The sequence below is a fragment of the Nannospalax galili genome, unplaced genomic scaffold (assembly GCF_000622305.1).
Source record: "Nannospalax galili isolate Female #2095 unplaced genomic scaffold, S.galili_v1.0 scaffold596, whole genome shotgun sequence".
In the NCBI taxonomy this organism is placed as follows: domain Eukaryota; kingdom Metazoa; phylum Chordata; class Mammalia; order Rodentia; family Spalacidae; genus Nannospalax; species Nannospalax galili.
Genome location: NW_008340140.1, coordinates 1,840,395 through 1,864,515, shown reverse-complemented (window position 1 = coordinate 1,864,515; position 24,121 = coordinate 1,840,395). Strand labels below are relative to the sequence as shown.

The window sequence follows — 24,121 nt, the reverse complement described above, 5'->3', positions numbered from 1 at the left end:
CTGCAGAACACCAAGAATGTCTTTGATATTCCCACACAGCGTCTACTAATTGTGTAATTCCGACATGCAGATTCCAGCTCCTCAAGCGAATATGCTTTTAAAAATCCAATTGTATTAATCTTCCCTTGGAACTCTAGATGAAATTTCAACAGTTTTCCTGTCTAGTTATAAAATAATCCATTTGGAAAATTGAATCGTGTAATTCATGATTGTTTTCCAAGTTGTTAAGGCAAAACCCTCTCAGTAGCAAATTAAACTTTTAAAGTATGGCCACTTTGTTAATTGCTGGCTGTTAAACATTTATTTCAATGAATACTATCATTTATGATGAATAAGACATCTGGTGTATAGCTTTAAAACAAACCAATTAATTTACAGTCTATTTTTGGAAGTTCTAAATAGGATGGCATCCTTAAAGAGTTATCAGAAATTTAGGAGAAAGTTGAGTTTTTCTTTCCTTTGATGGAGTCATCATACCTAATATTGGGACTGTACAGTAATTAATTCATTTTTAAGTCACTTCCTAACTTTTCCTTACACCCGTTTTTACCCAAGTGGATGTATTTTTTAAAATTTTGATTATTTTTGTTTTTATTTTATGTGTATGAGAGTTATGCCTGCATGTATGTGCAGTGTACCCATGTCATGCAGTGCCCACAGAAGTCAGAAGAGGGCAATGGATCCCCTGCAACTGGAGTTACTGATGGTTGTTAGCTGCTGTGTGGATGCTGGGATTTGAACCCGAGTCCTCTGCAAGGGTGTCAGTGCTTTTAACCACTGAGCAATCTCTCCAGCTCCACAGTGGCTGTCCTAATCACTCATTGGTCATTGTGTGCTGGTCTTTCCCGACCCGACTTCTTGTCTCCAGGTCTAGTTCTCACCCCGCCTCCCCCAAGGTTAAAGCCACCATAAATGGTTATGCCAGATACTCACGACTTCCTCATCAATTCCATGTGAATGACTCTGCTGGTCCCTCATATTGAGAAACCCTGGCCTGCATCATAACCATTCTGATTCCTAAATGTGCATATACGGTGTACACACGCACATGCGCACGCTTGCATGCACACCCCACGGCTGTTACATTTGCCAGCTTATGCCAGTTAACTTGTACGTTCCCAGTTTCGTTTCACAGCCCACATGAGGCTCCTGCTTGTAGTCTTTAGCACCTAGGCCTGGTCCATGTGCGCCCGTCGCAACCCTGCTCACCTCTGCTCTTCCCTGTGTGCTCATCCTCCCAAGGCTAGACAACCTCATGGCTGTGAATTGCTTTTGCTTGGACATTCTTCTCTGTTTTCTCCGCCTCATGAATCCTTGCGCATCCTTGAGATCCACCTTAGGAATCCCCAGGCCTAAAGAAGAACATGGCTTCTTTGATTCCTCACTTTGTGTTCATTAGTTGACATTTGGTGGTTTAGTAAAGAGTACCTTACTTGTCTGTATTGGAATTGCTATCTCTGTTATTTAGTAGTTGTGAGAAAAGTTAACCTTTTAGAGCTTGACTTTCTCATATATTCAGTGTGGAAATAAATAGTTACTGTAGCTGCTTAGAAAGTTATGAAAAAATTGAGTGATGCAGTTGATATGAAGTACTTATAACTCAGAGCCTGGCAGGTCGATCAGGAACTAGGTAAATATTAAGCACTGGCACTGTTGTTCTTAGGATGGTATTGTAGTGGCTTTCATACCGGGTGCCACAGATGGCCCCAGGCAAGGCAGAGTCCCTTTTTTAGGTCTGGGAGCCTTTTGATCTTTGTAGGTTAGACTCCTGGACCTCTTGTTTTCACGGACATGTAGACTTGGTCTACGTAAATCTCTGAAGTCTGCCTGCCTGGTCCAGTCCAGGGCCTCTGTCACTGGTTGAGAAACCTTGATCATGCTGACAGAACGACTGCCATTTGGCTTGTGCTTGGAATGGATCTGATGAAGGTGCCTACCCTAAGCGTTAAAGCGTCCATTCATCAAGTCCTTAGGAATGGTCTACTGTATGTGGACCACAGTTCTGGGCACCGCAAATACAGTGGTAAACAAAACAGATGGCCCTGTGCCTTAATCTAGCCAGGAAGAGACAGATGCAAAAAAAATATATGAATGAAAAGACCTCCTGTGTCGTCCTACCTGACAGATGCCAAAAAGAAAAGTGAAGCCTGGAGAGGGGATGGTGTGGGAGGTGAGGACTGTGGTTTTAAATGGAGTCCTCAGCAAGCCTGCCATTGAGGAGGGAACTTGGAAGTGCACTGGGGCATGTGGTGAGTTAGTGCTTCCAAGTATAGGTAAGTAAGGGCAGACGGTGTGTGCTTGTTCAGTGGGTCATAAAAGACCCCTTGAATGAGACTGATTCCAGTGGACTTACAAGATGAGGTAAAGCTGCATTTTATAAAATGATGAAATTGCAGGGTGTGGTGAGGCATGCTTTTAATCCCAGCACTCTGGAGGCAGAGACAAATGCAGGTGGATCTCTGTGAGATCGAGGCCAGCCTGGTTTAAATAACAAGTTTCAAGCCAGCTAGGGCTGTAGGGAGACCCTGTTTCAAAACAAGCAAAACAAAACAAACGCACAAAAAAACAAACGGAAAAGCAACTGCAAAAAACTGAAATCTATTGCGTTGGCTTTGCTTGTGGAGTTACAGCTCTTCAGTACACAACCTCTAGCAAGTCTATTAGAATAATGAGACTGGGTTGCAGAGAGGTGTGTGGGAGTGCTCTGACATTCTGAAGGACTGTCCAAGAGACAGGCAAGACTCCAATGTCCAGCGTCACCTCCTCCATCAGTAGAAAGAGCGGTTTCTCAGAGGGCTCCAGAGAGTGTGGGAGGAGATACGCAGTTGTGATATGTCTTGAGTAGAGTGAATCAGAATTCTTTTCACACTGATTTTATGCAATGCTATCCAACACTATCAGACACGTGGACCACAAAGCATGCCACCAGCAAGGTAGCCTTCTGTCATTTCCTACATTGCTCCAGGAAAGGCGAGTTGGACTGCCTTCACCATCTGCTGAAGGGAGGATTCTGGGAGGCAGGAAGAAAACGTCCATGCTTTGTTCGTGCTGGTGCCAGCGCTAGGGAATGCCTTCGGAAACAGAGTATCATTCATTCCTGCCTCAGTAGGAACGTAACTAAAGGGACTTTCTTATTTACCCTAGCTTCTCATCATGTCCTAAATAGTCGTCGCTAGACCTTGCAGTTGTGTTAACCGCTAGCTGGCCGTGCCTGCTGGAGTGCCCAGAAGAGGTTGGTGATGGTGTGCAGTACAGGAGCATGGTCCCCATCCTGGGCAGGCTACCTGTGAGTGCATAGCCCACCTAAGGACAAATCTGTTAAAACTTGAGTGGAAGGATGCCCATGTGCATTGGATGGCGAGGTGGGCATTTATGCTAGAATGCATTATAGAAAGTAGGATTGCTTACTTGATTAAATGCATTAGTTATGCATTTTTTGAGATTAAAAGAAATGAATCACTACCAGTGAGCCTGGTAATAATAGGGATCTGTGGTGCCAAACTAATTTAATAAAAAGCAGTGGAGACAGGAAAAGCATATTCATTCAGTATTTATCTGGCTCTGGCAATCAAAGATACAAGGCTTAACTCAGCATAACCAGCATAACCAGTGGGGTTAAAAGAACAGTATTTCAATGCAAAGAAATTCTTCAATGGATGCAGAATCTTTGCTGCAGTGTGACTGGGAACAGGATGTTCGTATGATGACAAAGCATTCACCCAGCTCCAATTACAAACATGAAAGTTGTCATTTTAGTATGGGAAGGAATGGCAGCTACCTCCGCTGATAAACCTGAGATCCTGTGGGGGATATTATGATAGCACAGTCTGTCTTTCACGTCTGTGGTTTCTACATCTGTGGGTTCAGCTCTCCACAGATGGAACATGTTAGGAGACATTTCATTGTTTCTCCCATGTGCTAGGTACTTAGGTCTCTCTATGATGGTCCTATTTGTACAAACACATACAGACCGATTTCCTTTTCACGATTCCCTAATTAATTCAGAGTAGTAACTATTTGTATAGCATTTAACTATTGGGAATTCTAAGTACTCTAGAATGATTTAAAGGACACGCAAGGCAACCCGTTAGTCATCATGTTTAAGGGACTTGGATGTCTATGGATTTTGGTCTCCATGAGTCCTGTGACCAATCCCCTGAAGATTTTGCAGAATGACTTTGTTGGCTTTCTGAGAACATACACTATGATGTCTATAGCACCATTTATTAGGTAGTCTTAAGAGAGACATTTATATGAATGTCATCTATCTATCATCTATCTGTCTGCTTATCATCTTTCTATCTATCTCTATCTATCTTTATCTATCTATCATCTATCATCTATCTATCTATCATCTATCTATCATCTTCTATCAATCATCTATCTATCTATCTATCTATCTATCTATCTATCTATATCTATCTACCTAGCTATCATCTATCTATCTATCTATCTATCATCTATCTATCTATCATCTATCTATCTATCATCTATCTATCTATCATCTATCATCTATATCTATCTACCTATCCATCATCTGTCTGTCTATCAATCATCTATCAATCATCCATATATCTATCTATCCTCTCTCAATCATCTATCAATCAATCATTCATCTATCTATCATCTATCTATCATCTATCAATCATCTATTAGTATCCATATATCTATCTATCCTCTATCAGTCAACTATCAATCATCTATCTATCTATCTATCTATCTATCTATCATCATCTATCATCATTTGTCTATCTATCTACCTATTATCATCTATCATCTATCTATCTAGCATCTATCATCTTTCTATCTATCTATCTATCTATCTATCTATCTATCTATCTATCATCATCATCTATTTATCTATCATCTTCCATTATTTATCTATGTAACTAGCTATCATTTACTACCTATCATCTACTATTGATCTCTCTATCATCTTTCTCTCTATCATCTAGCTATCATCTAATGTCTATCTATCTACCCCCCACCACCACCTATGTGATGCAGTAAACCTAGGGCTTTGTACTGGGCAATATTCTAGTACTGAGCTACATCCTCAATCACTGGTCTAAACTTGTGGATTTAACTTTCATTTTAAAATTAGGAAACGAAAACAAAACAAAATGAAAATAAAAATGTCTAGCACACAGAGCATTCTAAAGGAAATCTGACACGATGCTTTCTAAATACAGGTATCACTTACTAAAGGTGGGGGACTCTGAGATCAGGAGGCCCAGGACAAGAACAGATGCCACCCGTCAGTCCTCGCTGGCCTCTGCACTGGAGTGATCAGTGTGTGCATGAACATAGCTTAAAACCATCATGAGGGACTTTCAGAGAACTTTGTGTCTGAGATATAAATTAAATAATATAAGGAATTCTTGTCTGTTTCTTAACTGTGAAGATAATATTTCAATAATGTGCATGAACCTCGTTATTTGCAAGAAATATTTGTTGGATTGTGGGGACAGTACATGTGAATGGCTATAATTTACTTTCAAACATGTCCACCACAAATGAGTGTTTATATATGCACATGTTCACAAACCCTCATTACATCTGCATGTGAAGAAAGTGATGAAGCAAATAAAATCAAGGTGGGAAAGCTTGTCAATGTGATTTTAGGTGGAGGATACATGACCATGCTTCAGTCTTTCAGCATTTATTGTGTTTGAAAATCTTCAAAATTAATCTTTGGAAGAGAAAACCATAAACACAGAATTCCTACAGAGACCAGAGGACGGAAAACAGAAAACACATTTTTTAAAATGAAGGATTTAAAAAATTATAAAGAGTAAAAGAGGACTGAGGTCTTCCCCAACAAGAGTATTATCTATCACCTGCAGTAAAATTCATTTATTAGGTTTGACATAGATATGAGAGTCCAGTTGAACGCTTCTTTAAAAAAGTCAGTACTGTGAGACTCACAACAAGTCAGAGTACAGGAAACAAGTGTCAGTCAGGTGCTCAGCCATAAACAGCTGTCATACCCTCTACCACAAGACTCAGGGAGCATCACTGAAGAGGGAGCTGAACAAAGATCGGGGAGGACGAGGGTGAAACAGCGTCTTCTGCGCATGACAGAAACTCACAGCAGCTGTGACCGCCTGCACAAGGCTGTACCAGATCAAGACAGTCAGCATACCAGCATGGAAGGGGGCGGTCTCATAAGCCCCTACTCCTAACTGTGGAGCTGTTGACTGTTGATGGTGCGAAGGGAGGGAGAATCAGTTTTCTTTAGGGGTATGGTTCCTGGTGGATTGACCATGCTCCGGTGGGATAGCCTCACACTCATGTATTTATGGACAGCACAAATTGGACTTGGTGAGTTATTTTTAAAGAAGACATGGAATTGGGAGTGGGAGGGAAATATGAGGGAGAATCCAGGGGGAGGTGGAAGAGGGGTAGTAGAGGGTAAATATTACTGAAACATATTGTGTACATGCATGAATTCTCAAACAAAACAATTTTAAGTAAAAAAAAATCAATACTATGTTTAAGAATAGTCACCAAAACTTCTCATGTACCATCTCATGCATGACTTTTGCAAGTGTAAGAGACAAAAAATGCAGACACCAAAAAGTACGTCGACATGATTCCATTTATATAGTGTTTTTTAAAGACAGAACTAACCAATGGTATTAGATGTTAGTTAACAATGCTGACTAGAGAGATGATATTGACTTAAATTGTGCTCATCCATCAATCTGGGAAGGGCCTACACAGATGTGCACACAGGTAAGGGATCATGGGATTGCAGTCTTGAGGTTTCTTTACCAGATGTGATTTTGGTCCATGGGCTCTATCTAGGTATGGCAGGAAGAGTTCATGCTACTGATAGCCTGAGCTTTTAAGTCATATTGTTATTAGTATCCATATCAAAGCAAGGGGTTTCGAAAAACTGAGCTCTCTTTCACATTTTAAGGTTCACGTAGAGCAGATGCGCTTAGTTGAGATGCTTGTTCCCTGATTAATGCGTATTTGTGTAAGGAATCTGGCCTCCTAAATATAAGAAGCATTGTTGTTACAAAATACTGGCATGAAATTTCAGAGTGAAACTCTGACAAGTCTTGGCAAAAAAGGAAATCAGACAGAGGGTACCCTCGCCAACATCTGCTAGCGCCATTATCCCAAAGTTTCGGTGGCTTACAGCAATGCATATTTATCTCTTGCTTTGGTTACATCAGAGGTCTGGGTTGACTGTCGGTGTACTGGAAACAGCTGGATTAGATTGAACCCTGTTGAAATATGCTGGTTGTGTTGAGACCCAGGAAGGAACATTTATATTTTCCTCATGGTAGAAAGCTGAGACGCAAGAGGTGAGGAGATGCTTAACTACACGTGCATGTAAAGGGCCTTCTTGCACATGGCTTAGCCTACGTGCTGTTGGCCAAAGAAAGTTGTGTTTCCAAGTCCAAAGTCATCAGAAAACAGTTGTAAGCATTTGGAAGGAGTGAAAATTATGAATGAGTAACTCATGTGATTAAATACATGACTGTGAGGAAGTTTGCTGGGAGCTGTAAAGTTTGCCTTTGGGTTGGTTTAAATGCCTCCAAATCTTAGAGAGAGAAGCATTTGACTCATCTTATCTTAGCCCTTTCTTTTCTAATCCCTTTATTGAAATACAGGCTTTATGCTTAAGAAAAGTCCCAACCACAAGGAGCCACTGCCTTCTGTGAACTCTGGATTGGTCCATGATCATTTGCCCTCAGATGTCCAAAATCAGATTCAATAGGAGCCTACATTGAGCTTTTGAAAGCAAATGTCCAATTTGTTGAAAAAAATCAAACATTTTAAAGGTCTTAATATTGATATTTTTGGTAAGTCATATAGACATTTCCAGTCTTCCTTGATAGTTACAGATTTTGGCTCCATTTCAAGAGAAATATCTCTGGAGTTCATGAACTTAAATAGATGAAAGGGGACTCATTATTAAATTGAAATAACAACCAGACAGGTAACAGCCCAGAAACTAAGCAGAAGTTATTTATGCTTTCTAATTTGACCTGTTATTATTTTAGCATGAAAAATACATAAAAGTAGATAAAGCGACATGAGCTTGATTTATACACCATTAGTCATGTTCGATGTCATTTTCTGTCATCAAAATTCTGGCAGTAAGTGGAAAAATTGCACCTGGATCTCATCTCTGTCAAACATTTGCTTCGTTTGAGTCCGTAAGTCTCACATGTTTTGGGTCTGAATCATGAAGCTTGAAGTGTTTCATTGTTTTTCTCACTGCGAAACGAGATGAAAAGGCACAAAGGAAACAAGTGGTCATATTCCGAGTGCTGACCTCTGGGCTATCGAGGAGAACCCAGTGGTTGTCTCTGCTGAAGTCTGTTGCCTGACTTCCGCCAAGCAGATGAGAATTGCTGTTGTGATCTTACAGGCTAGTCCTTGCCGTGGACTCGGGAAGAACTTAAATGAAAGGAAGTCACCTTCAAAATAGTAGAATCAGGCCAGTAGTAATAAATTGATGGTGTTTTTCTTAAATTTTTGTCACTAATTTCTGTCATAATCCATGCTTTAAATATGGATTTAATAGTATGCTTTAAATCATCAAAGCTGTTCTGATTCAATAAATTAACTGTAGGAGAAAAAGAAATCATTGCTACCACTAATAAATAATATCATTTGCAATGAACTGAAATTAACATAAAAAAGAAATATAGTAAAAATGAAATGATTTTAAATAATAAGTAGTGGCTTTTTGTAGTCTTAGAGGTTTCTTTTTGAATGTTTATATGGTAAAAACAGACACACGAATGCACACACATAAAATGGTGCCTATCCCTTCAACAAAATTTTCTCTCCTTTTTGGGGAGTTGGATATCAAATACAAGGAGTCACATATACTGTAACCCCAACCCCTCTTAAACTTTGAAGTAAAATATTGTTAGTTATATGCACATTATTGTGCAGTACACCACCACTATTAAGTTATTCATCTTTGACCAGAACTCTACCCATTGAACAACTTATCATTCCCTCTGTTCTCCATCCAGCCACTGTTCAGCTGTCCACTGCTGTAAGTGCAGCTGTTTTAGTATCCTTATATAGGTGGGATCATTTCTCATAGGATGAGGCCGTCAGGGCCTATTCACATCTTAGACACGAGTTCCTCCTGTGCTGAGGCTGAATAGCACTGCATTTTACTAATACACTACACTTTCTTTCTCCAGTAACTGTTGATAGACATATTCCCTCTCTTTGCTGTTGTGAATAATGGTATCACAAACATAGAAATGGGACTTCATTTCATGATCCTTATAGTTTGAAAGTGGATATTATATAACTGTATTAATTCAACTGTAAACCTAAAAATTTACAGCCAATTTTGAAAGAGATGCATCTTAGCTCAGGAAATTGTTATTGACTATGTCAATGCTGTTATAATGAAATGCTTCTTCTAATTATGTGGTTATTAAATGAATAATTTACCAAAAGAAAAAAATTAGAAGAGGAATATACTTCTTTAGGCTTGCTTAAGACAAAAGAAAGAAAGTGGAATGTCCCTCACAGGTTTGTGTGTTTGAACACTTGGTCTCAAGCTGGTGGTATGATTTGGGGAAGTTGCGGAACCAGGAGGAGATGGGGCTTAACTGTAGGAAGGAGGGTATCGTAGGGCAGGTATTGAGAGTTATAGTCCAGTCCCACACTTCAGGCCCACTCTTTGTTTACTGACGAGCCATCTCATGCTCTGGTCCTGCTGTGGTGCCTGCTCTGGCACACCATGACGGATTGTATCTGCTCAGTCAGCAAAACAATCCTTCCTCCTCCACGTTGCCTGTTAGATATTTCATCACAGTCATGAGAGAAGCAAGTAGTACAATGTCCTATCTTTAGTTCTTTTGGTTAGATGCTCCTCCGTGGGCTTGCGGAGACATGCTAATTCAATATTTGAAGGAGCTGTGTACTATCATCCACTTACATTCTTTCCAGTGAACCCATATAACGTCAAAACATTGCAGCTCTCTGTTTTTAAAAAAGAAATTTATTTATTTTTATTTTATGTGTATGAGTGTTATGCCTGCATGTATGTAAGTGCACCCGTGTTGTGCAGTGCCCACAGAGGACAGAAGAGGGTGTGAGATACCCTGGAGTTGGAGTTACAGAAGGAGGCAGATGTCCACTCAAACCCTTTGCCCTCTTTTCAATTGGCTTTTATTGTCGGTTTTGAATTGTAGAAGTTCTTCATATATTTTGGGTCCCTTGCTTGATATATAATTTTCAAATATTTGCTCACATATTAGAAGTCATGGAGCATGGGAAATTGGGGCTGTTTCTGAACCTAGAGATAAACTTCCAGTTTTCCCCCATTGGTATATTGTTTTTTATATATGACCTTCATCACATCCAAATAATTTCTTTTCTCAGTTTGTTGACTTTATTGCCGTCATTTGTTGTGAAAGGGTGTTAGTTTCTATCAAATGCTTTTTACAATTATTTGGTGTGATCATGTTTCTGCTTATGGATCATAATACATTGGTACATTTTCTTCTGCTGAACCATCCTTGAATTCAAGAGATAAATCCTACCGCAGTAATTAAATTGCCATCATGATGGGTGATAGTTTTATTATACTGTTAAAGTCGGTACGGAGTATTTTGTTGAAAAATTTGCAGCTACATGCATCAGTTATGTTGGCTTTTATGTTTCTTTCCATGTGATATCTTTGTCTAGTTTTGGTATTAGGGTGATTCTGGCCTCATAAAATGAGATCAAATTGTTCCTTCCTCCTACGTTTGAAAGAATTTGAGAAGACTTTACGTCTTGTATTTAAATATGTGGTGTAATTCTCCAGAGAGAATTAATTAAATAAATTAATTTAAATTAATTAATTAATTTAGTGCTGGATTTTGCTTTGCTGAGAGGGTTTTGTTGTTAAATTTATTGATAATTGAATTTCTGTACTATTTATGTTTATTCCGATTTTCTGTTTCTTCATAATTAATTTTTATAGAGTATTTAGAATATAATTTCTCATAAAAGCCTCTTTATAATCTGAAATCCCTTATTTCTGTGGTATAAGTTATATCTCCTTCATTTCTGATTTTATCTATTTTTGTTCTCTCCCTTTTTCTTATATAAGAATTTCCAATTTTGTTAATATTTTCCTGAAAATCATCTAGTTCCATTGGCTTTTTGAAATCGCTTTTGTATTACTACTTAATTTGTTTCTGCCCCGATCGTCACTGCTTTCCTTTTGTTTAGTTTGGGTTGTTTGTGCTCTTGCCTCTAGGTATTTAAATAAATGCTGGGCTGTTTATTGAAGCCTCTTCTTAATTTAGGCATTTACTGCCATCTTCCCTCGTATTTCTGTCTTTGCTGAATCCCATAAATTTGGCGAACTATATTCTGATTTTCATTTGTGTAAAGATAGTTTAAATTTTCTTTTTGATTTTGACCAATTAGTTACGCAAGACTGTTGTTTCATTTCTCCCTGTTTTTTATTTTTCCCTCAGGTTTTCTTCTGTTACTTATTTCTAGTTTTATTATGTTCGGAAAGGACAGCTAATACGATGCCATTCCTCTGAAACCTGTCAAGGCCTTAGTTGTTGATGGTTTTTCCCCCCTGAGATTCCTACTGTCACTCAGGCTTCAGTTCAAATTCACAGTGATCCTCTCACCTCAACCTCCCAAGTGCTGGCATTAAAGCTATTATTGGTACCTCACTTGTGGTCTGTCCTGGAGAATGTTCTGTATAAACTTAGAAGAATGTGTGTTCTGTTGCCGTTTGGTGGAATCTTCTGTTTCCATGTGTTAGCGCCCTTTGGTCTAAGTGATGTACACACATGCTGTTTCTTCATGAATATTTTCTCTGGTGTTCTAGCCATCACTGAAATTGAGTACCCATCATAGGGGTATTCTTACTGTTACGTAGTGGTTTATATCTCTTCAGTTGCATCAAAGTTTGCCTCATACATTTGCTCTGTTGTGAGTTTCATGCATTTATAGTTGCTCTGTGTTTGAGGGGGACTGATGATTTTATCATTCCTCAGTGTCCTCCTTTGTCTTTGGTGATACGTTTTTGAGTCAAAGTCCATCTCATGTGACATAACCACGGCCACTTCTGTCTCCTTTTGCTTAGTCATTTGCGGTGAATATATTTTCTAGTTTTTCATTCTCAGCATATCTGTGTTTTTAAATCTGAAGCAAGGGGCTGAGAGATGACATAGCAGTTAAGAGTGCTTGCTTTTTTTTTTCAGAGTACTGGAATTTGGTTCCCAACACCCACATCAGGCAGCTCACAATTTCTTGTAACTCCAGATTTGATGCCTTCTTCTGGCCACTTCAGGGCATTGCCACATATGTGAGCGCGTGCGCACGTGCACACACACACACACATACACACACACACAAATAATTCTTTAAAATTCTAAAATGAAAGCCAGGTGTGGTGCACACATCTTTAATTCCAGCACTTGGAAGACAGAGACAGGTGGATCTCTGTGAGACTGAGGCCAGCCTGTCTACGTAAGTGAGCTCCAGACCAGCTGTGGCTGTAGGGAGACCCATCTCAAAAAGACAAAATAATTCTAAAATGAATCTTTTATAGAGAACGTATATTTCGATGTTGCTTGTTTATTCATTGAGACACAGTATCTTTTTGATTAAGGAGTTTAATCTATTTACACTTAAATTTTTTAAAATTTATTTACTGTTATTTTATGTGTCTGAGTGTATTGCCTGCATGTGTGTAACTGTACCATATGTGTGAAATGACCATGGAAGCCAGAAGAGGATGTTGGATCCTCTGGAACTGGAGTTATGGACAGTTGTTAGCTGCCATGTGGGTGCTGGGAACTGAGCTCTGATCCTCTGACTGAGCAGTCAGTGCTCTTAACCGCTGAGCCGTCTCTGAAGCCCCCAACTTACATTTAAAGTAGCTGCCAACAGAGAAGGCTTCTGTCATTTTGTAGTTTGCTCTCTTGTGGCCCCCTTGTCCTTACCTGCTTCTCCTGCTGCCTTTGTGTTTCGTTGATGTTTTTGTTATGTCATGCTTTGCTTTCTTTCTTTTGTATACCTCCTGTGGGTAGTGTGTGTGTGTGTGTGTGTGCGTGTGTGTGCGCCCGTGTGTGTTGGGGTTTAAACAAAACATTTTAAAGTTTCAATATTCTCTTTTCAACTAATTACAACTTAACACTTGTCTAATCTTATAAATCTTGTATTTGTTAGCTTCTGCTTTATTCAGCTGATATAAAAATCCGTTTTCATAGTGTGTGCACATTAATGTATTTTATAGCTGCAGTTATCTCTACTTTTCACTTCTATGCCAGAACTGATAATCGTTGCACCATTGCTGCATCACTACAGTAGGATGCATTTGTCTGTGTAGACCTTTATCAGCAAATTCCCTGCTTTCATGTGCCTTCACCCCTGTTCCGCAGCTCGACTCTCTTTGACACTTCTTGTAAAGCAGTCGGTGTTGAACTCTTCATTATTTTGTAAGAATGTCTCTATGTCTCCTTTAATTTTGAAGGACACTTTTGCCAGATATAGCATTGTTGGTTAATGGTTTATTTTTTTAATCTCTGACCTTGTCTGTCATCCCAACTCTCCCCTGACTTCTGATAAATCCTGTACTAGGTTATTTCTCTCGTTCTGATTTAGAAATTGTCTCTTTGCCATTGGCTTCCAACATTACAATCGCACTTTCAGCTGCGGCATGTCCTGTTGCGGATTTCTTTGGCTCCATCCCAGTGAGTATCCAATGGTTCACTGTGCCAGTGTGTCCGTTTCCTCCCCACACTGAAGAGGTCTGGGATGACGTTTCCAATCCTTGTCTGTGTTTTCTTGAACGTCCTTAATGTGCATATTGGTCTGTTTCGAGGTGATTCCCAAGCCCTTGAGGCTTTTTTCCTGATGTTTCAATTTTTCTTCTAGTTGGATAATTTCAAATCGCCCGTGTTGAGATTGATTCTTCTGTCTTCTTGGTCAGGTCTGATGCGGAACCTCGCTCCCAAGTTCCCCAGTTCAATGTCTTCAGGTTTCCACTAAGTTCTTTTTTATTTGGCTGACATTTTATTTTGCTCATGAATTTTCTCTCTGAGCTCAGTGAACACATTTAAGGTGTTTATTTTGAATCATTTATCAGGTAATTCATTTTGTTTCTGAAGATCTAGTCCATTCTTGTATCTAGGGTCTATTTCCTTGTTTCTGTGTGTCTTGTAAATTTATGTTGGGGTCAGCACATTTGAGAACACTGTTATCTTTCCTAGTCGTCATAGGCTGCATTCATATAGGGAAAGAGCTTCAGTCATCCATGCTGGAAATTCTGGGGGCTTCTAAGCTTTTCTCTGGATGCATCTTCTCTGAACTTGTACATACACGAGCTCAGCCTGAGATGACACATTTACCAATCCCCTTTTCAGGGGCCAATAATCCTTTGGACATTTTAGTATCTATCTGCTGTGCTCGGGTTTTCTGAAACTGTAGCTTGCTGCCCCAGATCTGTTGTTCTTGTTCCCAGTGGCCTCTAGAGTCTCAGAGGCTGCTCGGCCCTGTCAGGGAGCTGGGTTGTCAGACAGCTCTGGTCTTTCTCATTAAAGTCTGGCCCTTGCAGATCTATTTCAGCCTTCCCATCCCTGCCTAAAAGGCAGCCCAGAGCTGGGGGTTTTCTCCTCCTCCCTCTGTGCTGAGCTGGTAGGAGAGGATATGGTGAAGGAATAGCTTGAGCTCTCCTACTAGCTTCTACGTGGATGGGTTCTGAACATCACAGAGATCTGGGAGCATAAACCAGTTCCTTCATTTCTCAAAATGGAGTTGTGTGTTGTTGGTGTTTCATAGGAGGAGAAGGGTGTGGCGCTCACGTTTTACACTTGCATCCCTTGTTGGCAGTGAATACCTCTTCTATTTTATTTATTTTTTATTTGCTTAAATCATTTTTATTTTATGTGTGTGAGTGTTTGGCCTGCATGTTTGTAAGTGCACCCATGTCGTGCAAAGCCCACAGAGGTCAGAAGAAGCATTAGATCCTTTGGACCTGGTGTTTACTGTAGGCTGTTAGCCTCCATGTGGGTGCTGGGAACTGAACCTGGGTCTTCTGCAAGAGTAGCCAGTGCTCTTCAACACTGAGCCAAATCTCCAGTCCCCCTTCCATTTTCTTAAGAAGCAGTTTTCTAGGTGATAGAGAATTATTCCTGAATATAAAAAGAATTTAATGGCCTGGAAAAGCAAGTAATTTTTCACTTTGTGAAATATTGCATTTACTAATGACCTAAAATTATCTCTTATGCATTGAAAATCATCTTTGATTTCCCCATCTGAACTTGGATAATCACTAAAATAGTGAGAAAAAAAATGGAGTCAAAAGACCTGAGTTGGAGATTGCATCACAGTGCATAGGCACACACACATGCACACACACAGACTGACAGACACACACACACACACTCACACTCACATTCACCCCCATACACAAACTTTCTCTCTTATACACACACACACACACACACATACACACACACACACACAGATACATAGACACATACATACAGAGTGGCTTTTTTTTTAACTTACATTCTATATTTAATGAGAGTTATTCACATCAATTATAGTGAGTGGTATATCAGAAAATGTATATTTGTGGCCTTAATAATTTGTAAAGACTTAGGTGGATTGCAAGTGGAATTATGTTAGGAAAGATTGTCAGGATAAACACCGTGACTTCAGAGTAGGAGAGAATGTATGGAAAATAGAGGTTGATTAAAAAAAAAAAAAAAAAAAAAAAAAAAAAAAAAAAAAAAAACAAAAAAAAAAAACAAGACAAAAAACCCTATTTGGGACTAGATGATGAGGTTAGTCATGGTGCTGTGGGCAGGAGAAGGCTGGGAGAGCTGTGTCAGGAGGAAGAGCATTTCTTTCAATGACTCTGCTGGGGAAATGTGACTTATCTCTGTCACAGTCTACAGAGGTAGAAGCTGGTTAACTTGGGGAGAATTACTCTCACAGTTTTTGTTAACATAGTGCACACCTAACCTGAGAAGAGGGAATCTCAATTGAGGAATTTCCATCAGATTTGCTTGTAGGCTTATCTGTGAGATATTTTCTTAATTGTTCATTGATGAAGGAGGGCTCAGCCCACTGTGGGTGATGCCATCCTTGGTAGGTGGGTCTGGGTTGTATAAGAAAGGTAGCTGAGCAAAAGGGGTTGTGGCGGGGAGCAAGCCAGTAAACAGAATTCCTCTGTGGTCTCTGTTTAAGTCTTTGCCTCTGAATTCCTGCTTTGAGTTCCTGTCTTGACTTCCCTCCCCCATGGACTGTAACCTGAAAGATGAAATAAACCCCTTCCTTCCCTAAGTAGCTATTGGTCATGGTGTTATTTATAGCAATGGAAAGCAAACTCAGACAGTTACTTTGGTCACAGTCTACAGAGGCTGAGATTGGCTGATCTGGAGAGAGTTACCTCTGGCATAGTATGCAGAAGCTGAGGCTAGGTAACCTAGAGAGACAGAATTTACTGAGAGGCTATGGAGGAGTCCTGTGTCTGGCTTGGGTATCCTCCTTAGAGGATTCAATCAGTGACAGCTGATTTTACTACCGAGAAGGATCAGGTTATTTCCCACTCCTATCTAAAGCCCCAGAAAAGTCTCATTCTTGTGTGTATGTGTGTGTCATGTGTGTGTGTGTGTGTGTGTATAGGGGGGTGACTGGGAGCTGCACCAAAGTGCACACGATGGGGAAAGGAATTATGACAGCAAGAAATCAGAATGCTGTGATTCAAAGAAGGAGAACAAATGAGGGCCTTTGTTCTGGGCATGTGAGAGTGTCCATGTGGAAGAAGAGCCAGGCAGGACTAGTGGCATCTGCTTTAGAACTCAGTTACCCCAGTTTACTCCCCAGGTGTCAAGGGAAATCACAACTTAATCATGCATAGGTATTTATGCATTACTTTTAAACAATACTATTCATTTTTTAGAGCGGATGTAGCTAACACTGTAGATCATGCCTATGAACCTCAATCAAAGCAAATTGGAAATTTGAACTATAATATTAAATGGTAAGCATCCATATTCAACAGACCTACTGTGCTTCCTTGTTTCCAGACTTCCTTTTCTGTAGTCCCTGTGACATTGGTTCTTATTTCAGTGATACATGTTAACATACTCATTCACATTTGCAAACTCTTATATATGCATGTACTGGGCATGGCTACCTCTGGGTAGATGTTACACTGTACATCTGCTTGTATGTTGTGTTTTTCTATGACTGGCTAAAAGAAAGTGACTTTGAAGATTTGATGGATTGAAGAGAATGGGATGTGCTGACCTCCTTACAAATGTCTGATTTGCACAGCGAATGGGCAGATGCAGGGGAGATGCACGGCTGGCTCATTCTGGGATGTGGTTGTGAAGGGCAGGAATCAAGTTAAATCCTGTAAGCAAAGTCCTTGCCAAACCAATTAGTTTCTACCCCAGGGCCTTCACACGTGCTGTTTCCTGTGTCCTGCCTACTTGGGCTCAGTTACTCATAATTTCATGAGCCTGTTCAATGCTTTCTTCTCAGAAAGAGCCTCTTTAGGCCCTTATGCAAAATAGCAAAACTCCCCTGAGCCTGCAGACTGTCATTTTGCCCCTCTGCAGGTATCCCCACAGCATAGCAAGATCCTTCCGTGCTAGTTTCTTTGTTTATTTGTGGAAATCTAAGTTCCAAGAGGGTAGTGATGTCTGTCACCTAAACCTGGCATAGAGTGGATGCAAAAACTAAAAAGCAATGACTGAGTGCATAAATTGGAGCCTCAGAATTTGACATTGTGATGACTGAGTGAATGCAAGGAAGATGCTCATAAAAGGTCGAGAGATGGCTCAGTGGTTAAGAACACTGGTTGTTCTTGCAGAAGACCCGGGTTTGAATCCCAGCACCCACCTGGCAGCTAACAACTGTCCGTAACTCCAGTCCCAGGGGATCCGAAGGTCTCTTCTGTTCTCTGCGGGCATTGCACGACACGGGTGCACTTACCTACATGCAGGCAATACACGCATACACATAAGATAAAAATAATAAATAAAATTAAAAAAAAATAAAAAGGACTATGCTTCCGCTACGAGTGGACTTAGTGGTCCCCTCCACACCTTGAGAAACCATTTTATCCCAGGACTGATATACTAAATCACACATTATACATATAGTTGCTTCAACAGAGAACTTAATTAACAGGAATCAATTTTTTTTTTTTCTTGTGGCAAAAGAAGAATGAAGTCTTATAGCTACTGAGGCTCTGAAAAGATTGGGCTGTGGTCTGCATGTGGAATGACCTTCAGAGAATCATGTGTTTGAACGCTTGGTCTCCAGCTGGTACTACTGCTTAGGAAGTACATCACTGGAGGCAGACTTTGAGGTGTGGTAGTCTGGCCCCACTTTGTGTTCTGTCTCTGCTTCCAGACCCCCGAAGCAGTGTCGTAGGCCAGGCCCAGGTTCCCGCCACCTCTGCCATGATGGACCGTGCCCCTATAGAACTGTGGGCCAAAGTAGAGCCTTTCTTCCCCAGGTTGCTTTTGTGGGGGTATTTTATCACAGCAACAGAAAGGAAGCTAATACAGACTTCAAAGAAACTTGGATTGATGGTCCCCTGAAGGAGTCGTGTCACTTATACAAGCTGTTGCTCGTATTCTTTGAGGAATCTAACTGATCTATTACAGTCACTTTTGCTGGTTAGGTAAATGTCTGTAGTCCCCATTTCGAATAACATTGCTATTAAATGAGAGCCCGAGACCTCAAGAATGTTCCGATGAAAATAGCTTCTTTGTAAAAGGCACATTAGCACATCCAGTCCTCCCAGTGTAGAATAGAGAGACAGTGGCAATACAGACACTTCCCAAATGTGTCATAGAGGTCCCTGTGGATGGGGCTGTCAGGTTTTCTTTAGCATGTATGGTGGGCAAGAGTTTGGCTTGAATTTGTATAGACTGCAGCTCTGTAAAACTGTGTGTAGCGATAAGGGCTTTGTTTACACATCTGTATGTGTGTGTGTGTGTGTGTATGTGTGTGTGTGTACACATCATTGTACATCATTCAAGTGGTGTGTGTGTGTGTGTGTGTGTGTGTGTGTGTGTACACACATCATTGTACATCATTCAAGTATTGCTCTGAGCTTGGTGCACACAGTTGCTTTGGAATCCAGTCATCCATTGTCACAGACGGTCTTGATCCTGTCTGCTCTATGAACAATCACTCGGCCTCCCCGGAGCAGTGAGCGGGGGTGTTGCTTTGCTTATTACCAAAACCAATTTCCAGAATGGGTAATTTTGCTCTGACTCATGCACTTCCCCTGCATATCCTGACTGTTTCCGGTGACTTGTTTTCCTCTTTGCCCTTAATGGATATGTAATGAAGCCTCATAATTCAAAGGCATGGCTGTGTTTCAGGCTAGAAAGGACTTATCTTAAAGAATGTCTCAGTAGAGGGTCAACCTAAAGCCTGGAACATATATACTCTACCTGTATTCCCCAAGGGAAGAGGTCATGTTGAAAAGAAAATGGTCTTTAAGGAGGAGGTAATTTCTGTGGGCTAAAGATTCTCTAGTCTGAAAGTTTTAAAACAGTCAATCCAGGTACAGTGGCTCGCGCCTTTAATCCCAACACTAGGGAGGAAAAGAAGGTGGATCTCTGTGAGATTGAGACTAGCCTCATCTGCATCATGAGTTCCAGGCCAGCCTGGGCTACAGGGAGACCCTGTCTCAAAAAAGATTCAAAAAGATAAGTCAGTGTTTCAGACAGAGTAAGAAGTAACCATTCGCTTTTCCCACATCCCCCTTCTGTCACTTTTTTTAAGCCTTGAACTTGGTTGTGCAGTTTTATCCTTTCTTAGCCTCAGTTTCTGCTCCTAAAAAATGTTGATAATAATAACATCTATCGCTATGATTTTTATGATGATCAAACTAGATACTCTATATGAAAATGCTAAGGCCTGAATGAGGCTTATGGTGGGTTCTGTGTGTGCTGGTTCATGCCTGATTGTGTTTCTGTGATACAGTCCATCAGGAAGTCATTGTCTGGTCTTGCTGAGAGCTGGAGGGATGAATATGTAAGTTACAAACACAGAAAATCAAGTCAAGCATCAGATAGCACATACAGATGCACAGGGAAGGGAAAAATTAATTTACATTGAGGTCATGGCGAGTCTCCCGGGGAAATGGGCTTCCAAGGTAAGTTTGTAGGAGAGTCTGGTTTTTGGCTCACAGAGCCCATGTGTTGTGACCAAGTTCCCAGCAGAGGACAAGCTCTACATTAGAGTCAGAGAAAACAGTGATGAACAAAAATACTGTCCCTCCCCTGTGTGTCTGGCTTTCCTTAGGCAAAGCAGAAACTGAACCAATAGGTCATGTAACCAGTGGAGGGTCATGAGGGAAACCATGAAGGTTGTTATGTATTGTGAAGCTTGGGAAGGTTTAGCTATTGGTGTGGAGTGTCCAGTAGGGCGTCAGTGAGAGATGAGATATAAATTAAGACTTGTACGACGACTGGAGTGCATTAGGGTGAAAAGCAGAGGGCTCTGCGCTTGAAAAGTCACGGAGTGTATTCTTGCAGCGAATCAAGGCCAGTTCGACTGGCCCATAGCAATCTTGAGGCGATGATAGACGCGTGCTGGGGGGAGGCACAGAGGATGGCAGTGGCCATTTGAACCTAAGGATTTGGACCTTTGTCCCACGTACAATGAGGACTCTTTGAAGTGTTATATTCCATGCATAGAAATGCCACAATTGGAATTTGGTGTTGACCAAAGATCTTCCACTGTTTGCATAGTGAACTCCTGGGGTTTAAAATGGAAGCTGGGAGACCAATAAACAATTATGGAAAGAGGATAGTGGCTTAGATTGGGCTGTGGGACAAGAATCAACACACACATCAAGGGTGGTATGTGGTGAGTGCCAAGGTGCTTGGTGGAGGATGAGCCTTGTGGTGCAGTCCCTGGAGATGTGGCCTCAGTAAGCCTCTGAGAATCACTGTGTGATATTTCATGTTGAGAATATAAATTTGCATTTACATTATCAGAAGAGCAGTGGAGGTTAAGAAATAGGGAAATGCAATGATCAGGTGAATGTGTGCATGGAGGGTATTTATTTCTCTTCCCATTTATTTCTTGGCATTTATTGAATCTAGAACAATGGATGGGAGAAGTGGTCCGACGTCATTGCGGGCCAAGATTGATGGGAGGTAGATTCTTTTGTACAATAGCACAAAAAAAGATGTGTTAAGGGGAGTTTAAGCTTGTCAGATTGAAATGGTTATTTATCTTGTAAATACTTGCCCTGAAGTCATATAAGCCTTCTTTCTGGCAAAACCCAAATATGCCACTCATCCAGTTTAGCCCAGGATCCCATGTCAACGGGACTGCCGTGGTGGACACAGAGTGAGTCAGGATCTCCTACGGCAGGGGAGGGATTGTGTAAGTGCCATTGGATAAGAGAGATTGGAGAGAGGGAAGGGAACAGAATGTGTAATGAGGTATCTTTCCTACTGGTGGGAATGGGGTGGTGCTGTGCAATGTTCTCAGATCCTAAAACAGAAAGAGACCCCATAACTTCTGAGAAGCTTGAAGTGAGTCAGACACAATGAAAAATTCAGTGACATCAAGTTTGTGATGGAGTCTTGGAGCTGGGGTGTGTAGCTTGACATCCAACATGGACTCCTGACACTCCGTCTGATGTGATAATTTAGTGCTGGATTGGCCTGCTTCTCCTTGTTCATCTCTCCCATGTCTGTACATCACACTTAGCCTGCAAATCCCCAGATCCGATCTGTGAAGCCGGGTTGATGGGTGATCTGCTGCTCACTGTACTCTGGGACTCAGCTCCGGTACTTGTAGGGTGCAAGTATTCATGTGGAACATGTGACCAGACTTCCAATTTCTCATCTTTCAGGTTACAGAACTTAACAATGTGAAAAACGTAGCTCGATTGCCGAAGAGTACCAAGAAGCACGCCATAGGGATCTATTTCAACGATGACACCTCCAAGACCTTTGCTTGTGAATCAGGTTTGTTTAAGGTGAAGAGAGTCTTTTGATTTCGGATTTTAGATGCTGGGCATACAGGATAATCTACTTTCTTTTGGTCATTTCTGTAGACCTGGAGGCAGATGAGTGGTTCAAAGTCCTCCAGATGGAGTGTGTGGGGACCAGAATCAATGACATCAGCCTTGGGGAGCCTGACTTACTGGCTACTGGGGTAGAAAGAGAGCAGAGTGGTATGTATAGAAAGTTCCTCTCTCTTATAAAATGGCCTGTGCCCTTAGAATAAAACACAAGGCATCTTCATTGTGTATAATGTTGAGTCACAAAAATGTATAAAGAATTAAGTTCAAATAAGCTTTTACTTGATGTACAACCACTGTTAATATTGCAGTCTTTTCCCTCAATATTTTTGCAATGCGTAATAGGAGAGTGTCCACATTAATCATCCCAGTCAGGAATTTTGAGGCCCATACTGTGTGCCAGCTGGATGGGAGATGCTTCATCAGGATTAGATCACCACATTTACACAGCACGGCCCCCATACAGGTGTTAGGGTTTAGCTCATTTTACAGATGAGGAAGCCAGAACATCAAAGAACTAAACAGCCAGCTCCAAATGCAGTTAGTGTTTGATTCCAGACTGCAATCTTAGGTTTCTGTTTGGAATGTAAGGACTTTAGTTAGTGTTTGATTCCAGACTGCAATCTTAGTTTCTGTTTGGAATGGAAGGACTTTAAAGAGTGATGCTTTTCATCTTACCTTTTTGCTTCAAATATGATTGAACACTTTCCAGTGTTTTTAATAGAATTTAAATTCCATGAATATTTCATCAAGTTTAAACCCACCTAAAAATCTGTGATTAAAAAAAAAAAAATGAACACTTGAGCCAACTCAGCTCAACGCATAATCTAAGAATAAATCTTTTAAAACAATAATGACCAAAATATTCATGATCCTTTTAGCAAAAATCAATGTTGGTTCATAGTATGAGCCTGGAATAATTTCTCATCTTCAAATATCTGGGCCTGGTGGTTGGGGAGATGGGATCCTAGGTTTCTGCTTTTGGGCCCGACTTGACCTATGTGTGCTTGTAATGGTGGAAAGGGTTCTGGGCCCCTGGATTGATGGCAGACATGGCGGAGGGGGAATTGATCGGTGCTCTCAGTAGGTTCATAATCAATTGTTAGTAAAAATGCTCTCCCTCCCAGAGCTGTGTCTCCATGGCACAGTTGCAATCTTTGACAATGTTGGACACTCCCATGTCTACCACAATCCATCCCTACCCAAGTGTTGTCAGTCAAGACCTGAAAGTGCTGGCTAGTGCATAAAAGCCTCTTTGCAGGTTGGAAATTTGAGCTGCAGAGGAGTAAAGTCCTTCATCAAAGCCATTTACACTAACCCAGACCCTCCTTCACTAAGTCAGTATAAAGCTGGGCAGAGAGGATGCAGCCGTGGACTCACAGGAACATGTCTGTAGGTCATATGTGGGGGGGGGGCACAGCAGGATGGAGTGCTAGTACTTCATCAAAGCCATTTACACTAACCCAGACCCTCCTTCACTAAGTCAGTATGAAGCTGGGCAGAGAGGATGCAGCCGTGGCCTCACAGGAACATGTCTGTAGGTCATATGTGGGGGGGGCACAGCAGGATGGAGTGCTAGTGTTTTTTAGAGTGGCCGAACGGGCACTTCCCGCTCACACTTTTCTCTGTGGAGCAGTGTCTCCATGGTGCTGCTCACTGGCTGTGCCTAGGATTTCCCTTTTTCCCACCTTAATAGTGTGCCTAGTTTCCTCTTCTGCCAGATGGAAGTAGGAAGGAATCTGGCATGTAATTACTATGGGTTCTTATAAAAGTCCACTAAGTCTCTGAAAGTACTTTACAACCTTGTTTTGTAAGACTTCAGTTAGTCATAATTAAAATGGTGTCTCTAGCAAGTGCATGCTGGGTAAACATTCTGCTACTGAGCTCTCCATTCCCTAAGCCCAAAATTTATTTTATAGCAGAAAACTTTGCCTCTGATAAGTTAATGATAATTTCTTTTATTTCTTACTTACTGAAAACAGTTTTTATTAATCCAGCACTCTGTTTCATGACAGTTACTAGAAAACAATAAATACTTGATATTGATTGAAGTGATTTAGAAAATTTAAATAGTAGGTGGATTCA

General features: G+C 40.9%; 1 protein-coding gene across 2 annotated transcripts in view; it reads left to right on the top strand.

Annotated features, from left to right (window-relative positions):
- The window catches only part of Dok5 (docking protein 5), a 173,766-nt gene that overhangs the window by 91,018 nt on the left and 58,627 nt on the right, over window positions 1-24,121 (top strand). For both annotated transcript variants that reach the window (XM_008835132.2, XM_029564540.1), the window contains exons 3-4: window positions 21,866-21,980; window positions 22,070-22,189. In XM_008835132.2, coding sequence (XP_008833354.1) covers window positions 21,866-21,980; window positions 22,070-22,189 — 235 coding nt within the window. The remainder of the gene's footprint in view (window positions 1-21,865; window positions 21,981-22,069; window positions 22,190-24,121) is intronic.